At 51.7% G+C, this 17,596-nt stretch overlaps 2 protein-coding genes across 2 annotated transcripts; one reads left to right on the top strand and one right to left on the bottom strand.

Moving 5' to 3' along the window:
* Positions 1 to 6,251: 6,251 nt before the first annotated feature.
* Positions 6,252 to 10,531, bottom strand: rtca (RNA 3'-terminal phosphate cyclase). The gene is made up of 11 exons (XM_068593014.1): positions 10,337 to 10,531; positions 10,153 to 10,253; positions 9,381 to 9,524; positions 9,182 to 9,305; positions 8,911 to 8,969; positions 8,472 to 8,613; positions 8,156 to 8,277; positions 7,087 to 7,145; positions 6,861 to 6,955; positions 6,674 to 6,778; positions 6,252 to 6,525 (listed from the first exon to the last, which is right to left on the bottom strand). The coding sequence occupies exons 1-11, from the start codon at positions 10,385 to 10,387 to the stop codon at positions 6,427 to 6,429; spliced, it is 1,101 nt and encodes a 366-aa protein (XP_068449115.1). The 5' UTR covers positions 10,388 to 10,531; the 3' UTR covers positions 6,252 to 6,426.
* A 723-nt stretch (positions 10,532 to 11,254) lies between these two features.
* Positions 11,255 to 17,519, top strand: dbt (dihydrolipoamide branched chain transacylase E2). Its single transcript, XM_068593136.1, has 11 exons — positions 11,255 to 11,313; positions 12,101 to 12,233; positions 12,637 to 12,712; positions 12,966 to 13,147; positions 13,221 to 13,348; positions 14,576 to 14,801; positions 15,385 to 15,551; positions 15,626 to 15,703; positions 15,888 to 16,079; positions 16,311 to 16,382; positions 16,512 to 17,519. Exons 1-11 carry the CDS (start codon positions 11,269 to 11,271, stop codon positions 16,677 to 16,679), a joined length of 1,467 nt encoding a protein of 488 aa, XP_068449237.1. The 5' UTR covers positions 11,255 to 11,268; the 3' UTR covers positions 16,680 to 17,519.
* Positions 17,520 to 17,596: the final 77 nt, after the last annotated feature.

Here is a 17,596-nt window from a genome sequence, read left to right as displayed (position 1 = left end):
ACACCTGTCTGCGGAGCAACACACACTTGCACAGATGGAAAGCACAATACCCAGAATCCAACACTCCTCATAGTCACCCTCACATTCACTCCTCAGTCACCCTCGCATTCACTCCTCAGTCACCCTCGCATTCACTCCTCAGTCACCCTCGCATTCACTCCTCAGTCACCCTCGCATTCACTCCTCAGTCACCCTCGCATTCACTTTATAATCACCCTCGCATTCACTCCTCATAGTCACCCTCTCATTAACTCCTCAATCACCCTCGCATTCACTCCTCAATCACCCTCGCATTCACTCCTCATAGTCACCCTCGCATTCACTCCTCATAGTCACCCTCGCATTCACTCCTCAGTCACCCTCACATTAACTCCTCAGTCACCCTCGCATTCACTCCTCATAATCACCCTCGCATTCACTCCTCATAGTCACCCTCACATTAACTCCTCAGTCACCCTCGCATTCACTCCTCATAGTCACCCTCGCATTCACTCCTCATAATCACCCTCGCATTCACTCCTCATAGTCACCCTCACATTAACTCCTCAGTCACCCTCGCATTCACTCCTCATAGTCACCCTCGCATTCACTCCTCAGTCACCCTCGCATTCACTCCTCATAGTCACCCTCGCATTCACTCCTCAGTCACCCTCGCATTCACTCCTCATAGTCACCCTCGCATTCACTCCTCAGTCACCCTCGCATTCACTCCTCATAGTCACCCTCACATTAACTCCTCAGTCACCCTCGCATTCACTCCTCAGTCACCCTCGCATTCACTCCTGTCACCCTCGCATTCACTCCTCATAGTCACCCTCACATTCACTCCTCAGTCACCCTCGCAATCACTCCTCAGTCACCCTCGCATTCACTTTATAATCACCCTCGCATTCACTCCTCATAGTCACCCTCGCATTCACTCCTCATAGTCACCCTCTCATTAACTCCTCAATCACCCTCGCATTAACTCCTCAATCACCCTCGCATTCACTCCTCATAGTCACCCTCGCATTCACTCCTCATAGTCACCCTCTCATTAACTCCTCAATCACCCTCGCATTCACTCCTCAATCACCCTCGCATTCACTCCTCATAGTCACCCTCGCATTCACTCCTCATAGTCACCCTCTCATTAACTCCTCATAGTCACCCTCGCATTCACTCCTCATAGTCACCCTCGCATTCACTCCTCATAGTCACCCTCGCATTCACTCCTCATAGTCACCCTCGCATTCACTCCTCATAGTCACCCTCGCATTCACTCCTCATAGTCACCCTCGCATTCACTCCTCAGTCACCCTCGCATTCACTCCTCATAGTCACCCTCGCATTCACTCCTCAATCACCCTCGCATTCACTCCTCATAGTCACCCTCGCATTCACTCCTCATAGTCACCCTCGCATTCACTCCTCAGTCACCCTCGCATTCACTCCTCATAGTCACCCTCGCATTCACTCCTCATAGTCACCCTCGCATTCACTCCTCATAGTCACCCTCGCATTCACTCCTCATAGTCACCCTCGCATTCACTCCTCAGTCACCCTCGCATTCACTCCTCATAGTCACCCTCGCATTCACTCCTCAATCACCCTCGCATTCACTCCTCATAGTCACCCTCGCATTCACTCCTCATAGTCACCCTCGCATTCACTCCTCAGTCACCCTCGCATTCACTCCTCATAGTCACCCTCGCATTCACTCCTCATAGTCACCCTCGCATTCACTCCTCATAGTCACCCTCGCATTCACTCCTCATAGTCACCCTCGCATTCACTCCTCAGTCACCCTCGCATTCACTCCTCATAGTCACCCTCGCATTCACTCCTCATAGTCACCCTCGCATTCACTCCTCAATCACCCTCGCATTCACTCCTCATAATCACCCTCGCATTCACTCCTCATAGTCACCCTCACATTAACTCCTCAGTCACCCTCGCATTCACTCCTCATAGTCACCCTCGCATTCACTCCTCAGTCACCCTCGCATTCACTCCTCATAGTCACCCTCGCATTCACTCCTCAGTCACCCTCGCATTCACTCCTCATAGTCACCCTCGCATTCACTCCTCAGTCACCCTCGCATTCACTCCTCATAGTCACCCTCACATTAACTCCTCAGTCACCCTCGCATTCACTCCTCAGTCACCCTCGCATTCACTCCTGTCACCCTCGCATTCACTCCTCATAGTCACCCTCACATTCACTCCTCAGTCACCCTCGCATTCACTCCTCATAGTCACCCTCGCATTCACTCCTCAGTCACCCTCGCATTCACTCCTCATAGTCACCCTCGCATTCACTCCTCAGTCACCCTCGCATTCACTCCTCATAGTCACCCTCGCATTCACTCCTCAGTCACCCTCGCATTCACTCCTCATAGTCACCCTCACATTAACTCCTCAGTCACCCTCGCATTCACTCCTCAGTCACCCTCGCATTCACTCCTGTCACCCTCGCATTCACTCCTCATAGTCACCCTCACATTCACTCCTCAGTCACCCTCGCAATCACTCCTCAGTCACCCTCGCATTCACTTTATAATCACCCTCGCATTCACTCCTCATAGTCACCCTCGCATTCACTCCTCATAGTCACCCTCGCATTCACTCCTCATAGTCACCCTCTCATTAACTCCTCAATCACCCTCGCATTAACTCCTCAATCACCCTCGCATTCACTCCTCATAGTCACCCTCGCATTCACTCCTCATAGTCACCCTCTCATTAACTCCTCAATCACCCTCGCATTCACTCCTCAATCACCCTCGCATTCACTCCTCATAGTCACCCTCGCATTCACTCCTCATAGTCACCCTCGCATTCACTCCTCATAGTCACCCTCGCATTCACTCCTCATAGTCACCCTCGCATTCACTCCTCAATCACCCTCGCATTCACTCCTCAGTCACCCTCGCATTCACTCCTCAGTCACCCTCGCATTCACTCCTCATAGTCACCCTCGCATTCACTCCTCATAGTCACCCTCGCATTCACTCCTCATAGTCACCCTCGCATTCACTCCTCATAGTCACCCTCGCATTCACTCCTCATAGTCACCCTCGCATTCACTCCTCAGTCACCCTCGCATTCACTCCTCAGTCACCCTCGCATTCACTCCTCAGTCACCCTCGCATTCACTCCTCATAGTCACCCTCGCATTCACTCCTCATAGTCACCCTCGCATTCACTCCTCATAGTCACCCTCGCATTCACTCCTCAGTCACCCTCGCATTCACTCCTCATAGTCACCCTCGCATTCACTCCTCATAGTCACCCTCGCATTCACTCCTCATAGTCACCCTCGCATTCACTCCTCATAGTCACCCTCGCATTCACTCCTCATAGTCACCCTCGCATTCACTCCTCATAGTCACCCTCGCATTCACTCCTCATAGTCACCCTCGCATTCACTCCTCAGTCACCCTCGCATTCACTCCTCATAGTCACCCTCACATTCACTCCTCATAGTCACCCTCGCATTCACTCCTCATAGTCACCCTCGCATTCACTCCTCATAGTCACCCTCGCATTCACTCCTCATAGTCACCCTCGCATTCACTCCTCATAGTCACCCTCGCATTCACTCCTCATAGTCACCCTCGCATTCACTCCTCATAGTCACCCTCGCATTCACTCCTCATAGTCACCCTCGCATTCACTCCTCATAGTCACCCTCGCATTCACTCCTCATAGTCACCCTCGCATTCACTCCTCATAGTCACCCTCGCATTCACTCCTCATAGTCACCCTCGCATTCACTCCTCATAGTCACCCTCGCATTCACTCCTCATAGTCACCCTCACATTCACTCCTCATAGTCACCCTCGCATTCACTCCTCATAGTCACCCTCGCATTCACTCCTCATAGTCACCCTCGCATTCACTCCTCATAGTCACCCTCGCATTCACTCCTCATAGTCACCCTCGCATTCACTCCTCAGTCACCCTCGCATTCACTCCTCATAGTCACCCTCGCATTCACTCCTCATAGTCACCCTCGCATTCACTCCTCAATCACCCTCGCATTCACTCCTCATAATCACCCTCGCATTCACTCCTCATAGTCACCCTCACATTAACTCCTCAGTCACCCTCGCATTCACTCCTCATAGTCACCCTCGCATTCACTCCTCAGTCACCCTCGCATTCACTCCTCATAGTCACCCTCGCATTCACTCCTCAGTCACCCTCGCATTCACTCCTCATAGTCACCCTCGCATTCACTCCTCAGTCACCCTCGCATTCACTCCTCATAGTCACCCTCACATTAACTCCTCAGTCACCCTCGCATTCACTCCTCAGTCACCCTCGCATTCACTCCTGTCACCCTCGCATTCACTCCTCATAGTCACCCTCACATTCACTCCTCAGTCACCCTCGCATTCACTCCTCATAGTCACCCTCGCATTCACTCCTCAGTCACCCTCGCATTCACTCCTCATAGTCACCCTCGCATTCACTCCTCAGTCACCCTCGCATTCACTCCTCATAGTCACCCTCGCATTCACTCCTCAGTCACCCTCGCATTCACTCCTCATAGTCACCCTCACATTAACTCCTCAGTCACCCTCGCATTCACTCCTCAGTCACCCTCGCATTCACTCCTGTCACCCTCGCATTCACTCCTCATAGTCACCCTCACATTCACTCCTCAGTCACCCTCGCAATCACTCCTCAGTCACCCTCGCATTCACTTTATAATCACCCTCGCATTCACTCCTCATAGTCACCCTCGCATTCACTCCTCATAGTCACCCTCGCATTCACTCCTCATAGTCACCCTCTCATTAACTCCTCAATCACCCTCGCATTAACTCCTCAATCACCCTCGCATTCACTCCTCATAGTCACCCTCGCATTCACTCCTCATAGTCACCCTCTCATTAACTCCTCAATCACCCTCGCATTCACTCCTCAATCACCCTCGCATTCACTCCTCATAGTCACCCTCGCATTCACTCCTCATAGTCACCCTCGCATTCACTCCTCATAGTCACCCTCGCATTCACTCCTCATAGTCACCCTCGCATTCACTCCTCAATCACCCTCGCATTCACTCCTCATAGTCACCCTCGCATTCACTCCTCAGTCACCCTCGCATTCACTCCTCATAGTCACCCTCGCATTCACTCCTCATAGTCACCCTCGCATTCACTCCTCATAGTCACCCTCGCATTCACTCCTCATAGTCACCCTCGCATTCACTCCTCATAGTCACCCTCGCATTCACTCCTCAGTCACCCTCGCATTCACTCCTCAGTCACCCTCGCATTCACTCCTCAGTCACCCTCGCATTCACTCCTCATAGTCACCCTCGCATTCACTCCTCATAGTCACCCTCGCATTCACTCCTCATAGTCACCCTCGCATTCACTCCTCAGTCACCCTCGCATTCACTCCTCATAGTCACCCTCGCATTCACTCCTCATAGTCACCCTCGCATTCACTCCTCATAGTCACCCTCGCATTCACTCCTCATAGTCACCCTCGCATTCACTCCTCATAGTCACCCTCGCATTCACTCCTCATAGTCACCCTCGCATTCACTCCTCATAGTCACCCTCGCATTCACTCCTCAGTCACCCTCGCATTCACTCCTCATAGTCACCCTCACATTCACTCCTCATAGTCACCCTCGCATTCACTCCTCATAGTCACCCTCGCATTCACTCCTCATAGTCACCCTCGCATTCACTCCTCATAGTCACCCTCGCATTCACTCCTCATAGTCACCCTCGCATTCACTCCTCATAGTCACCCTCGCATTCACTCCTCATAGTCACCCTCGCATTCACTCCTCATAGTCACCCTCGCATTCACTCCTCATAGTCACCCTCGCATTCACTCCTCATAGTCACCCTCGCATTCACTCCTCATAGTCACCCTCGCATTCACTCCTCATAGTCACCCTCGCATTCACTCCTCATAGTCACCCTCGCATTCACTCCTCATAGTCACCCTCGCATTCACTCCTCATAGTCACCCTCACATTCACTCCTCATAGTCACCCTCGCATTCACTCCTCATAGTCACCCTCGCATTCACTCCTCATAGTCACCCTCGCATTCTTGTGTTCACTCATGTTTACTGCAGCTTCTCTTACAAAGTGCTGAATGTAGTAAACATTCAAAACATTGCTTCTCTAACTTGAGACGCACACACACACGCACACGCACACACACACACGCACGCACGCACACGCACACACACACACACACACACACACACAGAAGTCAAACAGAAACAAGTCCTAAAAACAGAAACAGTTGTTTATTTATTACAGTTTTAATGAAACACCCTGAGACAGAAGCTGGAGGTCGGGGGACGAGCAGCTGGAGTGTGACTACAGGTGTGTGTGTGTGTGTGTGTGTTCAGTGTGCGTCTACAGGTGTGTGTTTGTGTGTCTACATGTGTGTGTGTGTGCGTCTACAAGTGTTTGTTAACAGCTCCTGATCCTTCACATTCGATGACGTAGGTGTCGTCGGTGCTCAGTTCGTCCTCAGACTTTGTTATTGTGAACTTTGCCTGCGAACAGAAAAGTAAACATTAATAACTCTGTATTAAATCTGTGTGCACACACACACACACACACACACACACACACACACACACACACACACACACACACACACACACACACACACACACACTTTATCTACTGCATAACTCTGACCTGAGTCAGCTGCTCTGCGATGTGAATGGCCGTCTGCGTGTGAAGCGTCACGGCGCCGGTTCGAATCCGAGATGTTCCCTTCGCCAGCGCCATGAAGATGATGAGCTGAGGATGAGGAGGAAGAGGAAGAGGTCAGAGCACTTCATATGACGCTGTCCTCTTAAGGTCAGGGAGGTCGGCGTCTTACCTGGTCCTGCAGGAACTCGTCCACACAGCCGTTGTGTCGGATGTTCCTCAGCAACATCTCAGCAGCTTCAATGCCGATTTTATCTACATACACACCTAAAAACACACACACACACACACACACACACACACACACACACACACACACACGGTTTTGATTGGCTGTCAGGACTGACAGGCGGGCGTCTGCGTGGCAGCAAAGCTCTGATTGGTCGAGGTGACCTCACCTTTCTTCCCCAGAGCCGAACCTGCAAACACGCAACCTGTCGACGACTCTGCGATTATTCTGAAACACAGAAAGGACCAATGAGAGAGAGAGGACCAATGAGAGAGAGAGGACCAATGAGAGACAGAGGACCAATGAGAGACAGAGGACCAATGAGAGACAGAGGACCAATGAGAGACAGAGGACCAATGAGAGACAGAGGACCAATGAGAGACAGAGGACCAATGAGAGAGAGGACCAATGAGACAGAGGACCAATGAGAGAGAGGACCAATGAGAGAGAGAGGACCAATGAGAGACAGAGGACCAATGAGAGACAGAGGACCAATGAGAGAGAGGACCAATGAGAGAGAGGACCAATGAGACAGAGGACCAATGAGAGAGAGGACCAATGAGAGAGAGGACCAATGAGAGAGAGGACCAATGAGAGACAGAGGACCAATGAGAGAGAGGACCAATGAGAGAGAGGACCAATGAGAGAGAGGACCAATGAGAGAGAGGACCAATGAGAGACAGAGGACCAATGAGAGACAGAGGACCAATGAGAGAGAGGACCAATGAGACAGAGGACCAATGAGAGAGAGGACCAATGAGAGAGAGGACCAATGAGAGAGAGAGGACCAATGAGAGACAGAGGACCAATGAGAGACAGAGGACCAATGAGAGAGAGGACCAATGAGAGAGAGGACCAATGAGAGAGAGAGGACCAATGAGAGACAGAGGACCAATGAGAGACAGAGGACCAATGAGAGAGAGGACCAATGAGAGAGAGGACCAATGAGAGACAGAGGACCAATGAGAGACAGGGGACCAATGAGAGACAGAGGACCAATGAGAGACAGGGGACCAATGAGAGACAGGGGACCGATGAGAGAGAGGACCAATGAGAGAGAGGACCAATGAGAGAGAGAGGACCAATGAGAGAGAGGACCAATGAGAGACAGAGGACCAATGAGAGTAGACTGGACTAACTGACAGTAGAGGACTCCATCTGATAGAACTAGAGTTACACTATCGTAACCTCCTGTTTTCGCAGTTCACTGGTGATGTCAGAAGGTGGGCGGAGCTTACATGATGCCGTTGCCGTTGCCGCACGCCATCTCCTTCTCCTGCAGCGCCGGGATGTTGATGTACAGCTCTTTGATTTCCTTCCTGATGGTTCGAACCGCCGCAGCCGACATGTCTTTAGCCAGCTGAACCGCAGACACACACACAGACACACACACACACACACACACACACACACACACACACACACACACACACACACACACTGAGTTCAGCATCACTTTGTTCCTTGGACTTGAAGGGTAAACATAATGACGTGTTGTCGGTAAACACCGGCTATGACACGGCGCTAACTTTATTTTGAAGGGCAGGACTTTACTTTGTAGGGCAGCACTCCAGCAACAAAGGCGCGGCCGTAGATCTTGGTGATGTTTCCTCTCTCTGTCATGACGACGGGCTGCAGTTCTTTGACCGGGTTCACCGTCACCATCACCTCTCCTCCTCCTTTAGGGTAGTACCCTCTGGAACACACACACACACACTGTAACACACGCCATCACCTCTCCTCCTCCTTTAGGGTAGTACCCTCTGGAACACACACACACACACTGTAACACACGCCATCACCTCTCCTCCTCCTTTAGGGTAGTACCCTCTGGAACACACACACACACACACACTGTAACACACGCCATCACCTCTCCTCCTCCTTTAGGGTAGTACCCTCTGGAACACACACACACACACACTGTAACACACGCCATCACCTCTCCTCCTCCTTTAGGGTAGTACCCTCTGGAACACACACACACACACACCTCATTCTGATGTCACAGTCAAAATGGACTCCAAACTTCTCCACGATGGGTTTAAAGACCTGAAGAAGAAACAAACTGTTAAACATCAAACATATAAAATAACTATAGAACCAATAACAACTGGTTCAGGTCCATAGTTAGGACTGGTTCAGGTCTATAGTTAGAGCTGGTTCAGGTCTTCAGAACAGTACTATAGTACAGCAGTATTAGAACAGTACTATAGTACAGCAGTATTAGAACAGTACTATAGTACAGCAGTTATACTACAGACCTTGACGGTGTAGTCGATCTGAGGAGCCATCTCTGCGTTGGTTCCTCCCTTCAGGACAAGCTGTGAGGAGGCGTCAGAGTACAGAGCGCAGGGCAGAGCCGCCTGCAGCAGCAGACACACACTCCTGACACACACACACAACATTATCAACACACCATTACATTACACCGTGTGATCACACACACAGGCACACACTCACCCGGCGGTCTGTGTGTCGGCCGTGTGGTTTCCAGACTGAATCTTTCCCGGAGTCAGACGGATGTCCGTGGAGCCAATGTCAGCGCCCAGCAGGCTGCCGGAGCACATGGCCGAGACCAGCTGCAGCCCGCTGAGGTGCTGCGGTCTACACATGGACAGACACACACAGAGAGAGACACACAAACACACACAATGTCAGCGAGAGAGACACACGCAGAGAGACACAAACACACACAAAGTCAGAGAGAGAGACACACACACACACACACAGAGAGACACACACAGAGAAAGACACACACACAAAGACAAAGAGACACACACACAGAAATTGAGAGAGACTCAAACACACACACTTAGTCAGAGGCACTGAACTGGGTGTTTTCGCGGCCTTAAAGGAAAACGTGAGCAGTGTGACGCGTCGTGACGTCATGCTGCTCGGAGATGATGGAGATGAACACATGAGAACAACATGGCTGCGCACGTTAGAGATGAGAAGAGTCTTCACGTCAACACAGTGATGAAGACCGGAGGGAGAAGAGCTCCGTGTCCCAGAGGCTCAGACTCATGACCCGGAGGGAGGCTGCTGGAGAGCAGACTTATTCAGCTCAGACTCACGGAGCAGCGTACAGAGAACCGGAAATAGAACCAGAACAATGAGACTTTATGAACGCCGGCCTTTGTTTGAATGCTAGCCTGCTAACTCGGTTAGCCACCGCCTCGGCGCCAATGAATAGGCTAACGTTAGCCTGCTAGCCCCGTAGCTGCACACTTACCTGAGCCCAGGTGTGCTTCTCCCGGCTCGGACTTTGCTGATGTTGATGGAAGACCCGGTGATGCAACTGAGCGCCGCGGAGACCCGCAGGATCTGCCCGCCCTGCAGAGAGGCGACACCGGGGAGCAGGTGAGCCACCGACCAGTAGCATCTTAGCATGCTAGCATGTTACATGTTATACTCACTCCCTCCATCACGCTGCCGTCGATCTCCACCGCGGAGGACTCCGTCTCCATCTTCTGCTTCTGCTTCTGCTGCTGGTGCTGCTTGAGATTATTCGGCTTCTTCTTTTTCTGTTTGATATTATTCAGGTTTTTCCTGCTTCTTCTTCTGTTTGAGATTCTTCTTCTTCCAGAACTTCTCCCTGCCAAGTTAGAACCACTTACCGGAACAACTACAGACACTTCCGGTTGCTTTCAAAATAAAGAAAGAGCGCGGGGAGACTATTAATTCCGCAAGGTTTTTTGGGGGGAAAAATTGCTTTTCCAATCAATTAAGTAATCAATAATTAATTATAAATAAATATACATGTATATTCAATATACTTAATTACATTATTTAATTATTTTACACAAACTCGCACACTTGCTTTGTGGGTTTTCTCTGAAGTAAATGTCCTTTATTTTGAAGAGCAGTTCCGGAATTCCTCCTGTTTAACGCTTTAACAGCACGAGTCACTGTGACGTCATCATGAAACAATATGAAAGCAAATGTCTTTCATGCATTTGTTTCCTCCATGATGAGACGAAGGAGATATACATGTAGATAATAAATAATGAATACTTGTTATGGTTCTTCTATATTTCCATTGTAGTTTTCTTACTTTTTAATAGTCTATTCGCCGGACTTGATTGGATATTTAATGTAATAATACACCGAAGCGGATGTATTCTCTGTGAAAACGGACCGAGAACATAAATTTTCAGCTGGCACGAGAGTAAACATAATACAATTAATCATTGTTCTTTCAGAAGTGGCTGTAGTTCCGCCGCTGGCCGCTGGGTGGCGGCATGACGTAGCTGCTGCGTCCAGTCTCCCACAGCGCCGAATGAGACGCTGGACGATGATTGGCTGCTGAGTGGGGCGTGCAGCTGTGACGTAGATCAGTCGAGTAAAGATGGCGGCGGTGACCAGAGGCTCCTTCACTGTGTTCAGAAAGCTGGTGAGAAAGAGGCTGAAATCTGTCAGTGTTTTCTGATTGTTGGTTTCCTCCTCTGTTTGTTTGCTTCCGCTGCTCACGCGGACGGAGTGACGTCATTTCCCCCGTCACCCTGTCGGCCCGCTAGCTTAGCCTCTTAGCTGCTGTAACATCTGTTGTCACGCTAATGCTGATGCTAAAAAATGCTTAAAGGATGAAGTGCAGCAGCTCAGGTGTGTGTGTGAGTGAGTGAGTGTGTGTGTGTGTGTGTGTGTGTGTGTGTGTGTGTGTGTGTGTGTGTGGTGGGGGAGAAGGGGAGGTTGGTTGTCAGGGTTACCATTGAGGGTAACACTGTCAGGGTTAGGAGGTTAACTAACATGCTAACTGTGTGTTAGCAGCTTCAGTTAGCTTCCTGCTAATACACACTAACCTACCTGTAGTAACGGTACTAATACACACTGACCTACGTGTAGTAATGGTACTAATACACACTGACCCCCCTGTAGTAACGGTACTAATACACACTGACCTACGTGTAGTAATGGTACTAATACACACTGACCCCCCTGTAGTAACGGTACTAATACACACTGACCTACCTGTAGTAACGGTACTAATACACACTGACCTACCTGTAGTAACGGTACTAATACACACTGACCTACCTGTAGTAAAGGTACTAATACACACTGACCTACCTGTAGTAACGGTACTAATACACACTGACCTACCTGTAGTAACGGTACTAATACACACTGACCTACCTGTAGTAAAGGTACTAATACACACTGACCTGTCTGTCTCTCTTCAGATGACTCATCAGTACCGATGTCGATGTTTCCGGCTGCAGAGCTTCAGGTCCGACAGAACCGTTTGTCCTCTGAGCTTCAGATGTGAACCGAGCCTCCAGATGTTCAGCAGCAGGACCCTGCACTCCTCCGCTGGTAGGTCCAAAACAGCTGGACCCAAAGTCCTGAGACACTCTGTCTGGTTTCAAAACTTGAGGGAGTGGCTGGTGTTTGTTCCGCCTGTTTTTAGCCTGAAACCCACATACATGCATTTTTGCATACATATCAATCTACCCCCAACTATTAAAACACACACACACACACACACACACACACACACACACACACACACACACACACACACACACACACACACTTTCTTCTCTCTCCTGTACAAACACCATACCTGTATACACTAAATATATGATGTCTTGTTAGCCCGTATCTCACTGTTTTGTCGTCCTGTTGATGTTATGTCTATGTCTTGCCTTTGTTCTGTTTGTGCAATAAAATATATTTAAAAAAAGATAATATGATGATGTCGTTGTGTTTTTTGCAGTGAGTCTAGGACCAATTGTCTCGTTTAAACTGTCCGACATCGGAGAGGGAATCATGGAGGTGACGGTGAAGGAGTGGTGAGTCCTGAGACCACTAAGACCCCCAGACTACTGAGACCACTAAGACCACCGAGACCCCCAGACTACTGAGACTACTGAGACCACTAAGACCACCGAGACCCCCAGACCACTGAGACTACTGAGACCACCGAGACCCCCAGACTACTGAGACCACTAAAACTACTAAGACCACTGAGACCACCAGACTACTGGGACCACCAGCCTGCATAACCCTGCAGTGAGCAGCTGGCCCTGACCCCTCTGTCCTCAGGTACGTGAAGGAGGGGGACAAGGTGTCCCAGTTCGACAGCATCTGTGAGGTGCAGAGCGACAAGGCCTCCGTCACCATCACCAGCCGCTACGACGGCGTGATCAGGAAGCTGCACTACGCCGTGGACGGCACCGCGCTGGTGGGCAAGCCGCTGGTGGACATCGAGACCGAGTCCAGCTCAGGTGAGACGGGTGGAACCGGGTCTCCGAGGTTCTGGGGGTCACGGTCTCGCACTAAACCCGTGTTGTTGATCAGAGGTGATCCAGGAGGAGGACGTGGTGGAGACGCTCGCCATGGCCCGAGAAGAACACACCCACCAGGAGATCAGAGGACACAAGACGCAGGCCACGCCCGCTGTGAGGAGGCTGGCCATGGAGAACAACGTGAGGCTGTCCTCCAGTCTGTCCTCCCGTCTGTCTGTCCTCCAGTCTGTCTGTCCTCCCGTCTGTCTGTCCTCCAGTCTGTCCTCCCGTCTGTCTGTCCTCCAGTCTGTCCTCCCGTCTGTCTGTCCTCCTGTCTGTCCTCCCGTCTGTCTGTCCTCCCGTCTGTCTGTCCTCCAGTCTGTCCTCCAGTCTGTCCTCCAGTCTGTCTGTCCTCCAGTCTGTCTGTCCTCCTGTCTGTCCTCCTGTCTGTCTGTTGTCCCGACTGTCTGTCCTCCCGTCTGTCTGTCCTCCCGTCTGTCCTCCAGTCTGTCCTCCAGTCTGTCCTCCAGTCTGTCTGTCCTCCAGTCTGTCTGTCCTCCTGTCTGTCCTCCTGTCTGTCTGTTGTCCCGACTGTCTGTCCTCCCGTCTGTCTGTCCTCCAGTCTGTCTGTCCTCCCGTCTGTCCTCCAGTCTGTCTGTCCTCCAGTCTGTCCTCCAGTCTGTCCTCCAGTCTGTCTGTCCTCCTGTCCGTCCTCCTGTCTGTCCTCCTGTCTGTCTGTTGTCCCGTCTGTCTGTCCTCCAGTCTGTCCTCCAGTCTGTCTGTCCTCCAGTCTGTCCTCCAATCTGTCTGTCCTCCTGTCTGTCCTCCAGTCTGTCCTCCAGTCTGTCTGTCCTCCTGTCTGTCCTCCTGTCTGTCTGTTGTCCCGTCTGTCTGTCCTCCAGTCTGTCCTCCTGTCTGTCTGTTGTCCCGTCTGTCTGTCCTCCAGTCTGTCCTCCAGTCTGTCCTCCAGTCTGTCTGTCCTCCTGTCTGTCCTCCAGTCTGTCCTCCAGTCTGTCTGTCCTCCTGTCTGTCCTCCAGTCTGTCTGTCCTCCTGTCTGTCCTCCAGTCTGTCCTCCAGTCTGTCTGTCCTCCTGTCTGTCCTCCAGTCTGTCCTCCAGTCTGTCTGTCCTCCTGTCTGTCCTCCAGTCTGTCTGTCCTCCAGTCTGTCCTCCAGTCTGTCTGTCCTCCTGTCTGTCCTCCAGTCTGTCTGTCCTCCTGTCTGTCCTCCAGTCTGTCTGTCCTCCTGTCTGTCCTCCAGTCTGTCCTCCAGTCTGTCTGTCCTCCTGTCTGTCCTCCAGTCTGTCTGTCCTCCTGTCTGTCCTCCAGTCTGTCCTCCAGTCTGTCTGTCCTCCTGTCTGTCCTCCAGTCTGTCCTCCAGTCCGTCCTTCCTTGTGTTCCCAGTGTAACTGGTTGGACTGGTGTGCTCAGATTAAGCTCAGTGAGGTGGTGGGGACGGGGCGGGACAGACGGATCTTGAAGGAGGACATCCTGAACTTCCTGGCCAAGCAGACCGGAGCCATCATCCCCCAGACCCTGTTCCAAGAGATCCAGACTCCGCCCCCTGCTGCTGCCAGGCCCACGGCGGCCATGACACCTCCACCTGCCACGCCCAGACCCACCTTCACCGGCAAGGACGTCACGGAGCCCCTCAAAGGTAGACCAGGTCCTGCTCCTGGTCTGGCCTCAGGGGACCAGCATCTAGAGGCACGGGATCCTGGACCAGCATCTAGAGGCACAGGTGTGTCTGAACACACCTGTGCCTCTAGATGCTGGTCCCTTGAGACCATGATGTGGTCTCTGGGTCCTGGTCCCCTGAGACCATGATGTGGTCTCTGGATCCTTGTCCCCCGAGACCACGATGTGGTCTCTGGATCCTTGTCCACCGAGACCATGTTGTGGTCTCTGGATCCTTGTCCCCCGAGACCATGTTGTGGTCTCTGGATCCTTGTCCCCCGAGACCATGTTGTGGTCTCTGGATCCTGGTCCCCTGAGACTATGATGTGGTCTCTGGGTCCTGGTCCCCTGAGACCATGTTGTGGTCTCTGGATCCTGGTCCCCTGAGACTATGATGTGGTCTCTGGGTCCTGGTCCCCTGAGACTATGATGTGGTCTCTGGGTCCTGGTCCCCTGAGACCATGTTGTGGTCTCTGGATCCTGGTCCCCTGAGACTATGATGTGGTCTCTGGGTCCTGGTCCCCTGAGACTATGATGTGGTCTCTCCCATCGTGTCCTTCCAGGTTTCCACAGAGCGATGATGAAGACGATGACGGCGGCGCTGAAGATCCCTCACTTCGGGTACTGTGACGAGGTGGACCTGAGCCGCCTGGCGGGTCTGAGGGCGGAGCTACGACCCCTGGCTGAAGGTCGCGGGGTGAAGCTGAGCTACATGCCCTTCTTCATCAAGGTATGCCCACGGCCACGCCCACGCCGCCGACCGAACGTTGAGTGTGATCTAATGCTGCGCTCTCATTGGTTCAGGCCGCCTCCCTCGGCCTCCTCCACTTCCCCATCCTCAACTCCTCATTGGACGAGAGCTGCCAGAACATCACGTACAAGGTTCTATTTGTTCTCGTATTGATCTCTCTGAACTCATCGCTTCTCCACAACAACCCACCAATACCACCAGAACCACTAGAACCACAACCACACTCTAGAACCACTAGAACCACAACCACTCACTGGAACCAACCACACTCTAGAACCACACCGGTTCTGAAGCCCTGTGCGGTTCTGTTCTCAGGCGTCGCACAACATCGGCCTGGCGATGGACACCGCTCAGGGTCTGCTGGTTCCCAACGTGAAGAACGTCCAGCTGCTCAGCGTGTTCGACATCGCTCAGGAGCTGAACCGCCTGCAGGCGCTCGGAACCGCCGGCCAGCTGGGAACCCACGAGCTGAGCGGGGGAACCTTCACCCTGTCCAACATCGGATCAGTGAGTTCTACAGCCACTCTTGAACCACAGCCACTCTAGAACCAGAACATCAACACACCAGAACCAGAACCTCAACACACTAGAACCAGAACATCAACGCACTAGAACCAGAACCTCAGCACACTAGAACCAGAACCTCAGCACACCAGAAGCAGAACCTCAGCACACCAGAAGCAGAACCTCAGCAAACCAGAACCAGAACCTCCTCACAGAACCTTTGTCCTGACTCAGATTGGAGGGACGTACGCCAAGCCGGTCATTCTTCCTCCTGAAGTCGCCATCGGAGCTTTGGGGAAAATCCAGGTTGGTTCTGAAGCACATGGATCCTCATGTGGGTCGCTAGAACCCACTGTGTGGTTCTACCATGTTCACGTTGTTAGGAACAGAACCAGATGATTGATGAAGGGTTCCGTGGTGTGTTCTACCCGTCAGGTTCTCCCTCGGTTCGACGCCGGCGGCCAGGTGGTCGGCGCTCGCATCATGAACGTCAGCTGGTCGGCGGATCACCGCGTCATCGACGGAGCCACCATGAGCCGGTTCTCCAACCTGTGGAGGGAGTACCTGGAGAACCCGGCCCGCATGGTGCTGGACCTCAAATAAGACCCAGGTCTTTCTGCCGGAGGCCTTCTCGTTCACTCGCTGTCATTTCCTTGTTCCCTTTGAGCAAGGCAGTGAGAGGAGGGGGCGGGGCCAGCCTGTCAATCATGTTGTTTCCATGAGCACCGATTCCACACAGTCTGTTTCCAATGTTTCAGGAAACCACGACAGATCATGACCCGGTCTGAGTCGCTGATCCGGATCCAGCTGGATCCAGTTCTGGTCTCAGACCAGCTGGGGAAGTGAAACATTGAAAACAGCAGAACTTTAAAACTCTCCATGTGTTCTGTGACCGAAGGTTCTCTCTAGAACCAGGTTCCTGTTCCTCAAACGGCTCAGAGAGCAACATGACTAATAAAGGGGTCTGTGTATGCAAATGAGGTGGGCGGAGCCAGCAGACCTCAAGTCATGTGACTCAGCAGAACCAAAAGGTTCCACGTCTCTGAGGCTTTGATCAACACGAGCTCAGTTAAAGGACTAAGGAGGTTCTGGTTCTGGTCTTAAACAAATAATGAAAACAACATTCTCTGGTTCTGGTCCAGACCCATTTCCTCTCTTCTGTACTGGATCAGACCCAGTTCCTCTTCCTGGTCCCTGTACTGGATCAGACCCGGTTCTGTCCTCACGGGTGCGTTCCTGATGTGAAGTGACGTTTGTAAATAATCTGGTTCTTGCTGTGGTTCTGGCTCTGAGGAGGTCTGTAGACCTGATCCCCGTCGGGTCTGACCCGTCTGTTCCAGAACTGGGACAGAACCCGTGCAGGATCTCTGGTGTTGGTTGAACCTTTTCTTTGTTTTAGTTTCTGGGACTAAATGTAAACTGTAAAAAAAAACAAAAAACAAACATAGTTTTTTGTATTTTTGGGACGTTTGATCCTGAATAAAGTTGAAGTGCTGAACAAGGGGACTCAGTTTCATACT

The sequence above is a fragment of the Clinocottus analis genome, unplaced genomic scaffold (assembly GCF_023055335.1).
Source record: "Clinocottus analis isolate CAN_PGR_092001 unplaced genomic scaffold, fCliAna1.0.p SCAF_28, whole genome shotgun sequence".
Taxonomy (NCBI): Eukaryota; Metazoa; Chordata; class Actinopteri; order Perciformes; family Cottidae; genus Clinocottus; species Clinocottus analis.
The sequence above is the reverse complement of the archived record's forward strand: the minus strand, read 5'-3'. Positions and strand labels throughout refer to the sequence as shown.

Coding starts and splice junctions, on each gene's coding strand:
- rtca (XM_068593014.1), bottom strand. CDS start 10,387: ATGGAGACGGAGTCCTCCGCGGTGGAGATCGACGGCAGCGTGATGGAG. Junction 8,970..9,181: donor AGATCGACTACACCGTCAAG/GTCTGTAGTATA, acceptor TTTCTTCTTCAG/GTCTTTAAACCCATCGTGGA. Junction 6,526..6,673: donor TCGCAGAGCAGCTGACTCAG/GTCAGAGTTATG, acceptor TTCTGTTCGCAG/GCAAAGTTCACAATAACAAA.
- dbt (XM_068593136.1), top strand. CDS start 11,269: ATGGCGGCGGTGACCAGAGGCTCCTTCACTGTGTTCAGAAAGCTG. Junction 12,234..12,636: donor GACCCTGCACTCCTCCGCTG/GTAGGTCCAAAA, acceptor TGTTTTTTGCAG/TGAGTCTAGGACCAATTGTC. Junction 13,148..13,220: donor CGAGACCGAGTCCAGCTCAG/GTGAGACGGGTG, acceptor GTTGTTGATCAG/AGGTGATCCAGGAGGAGGAC.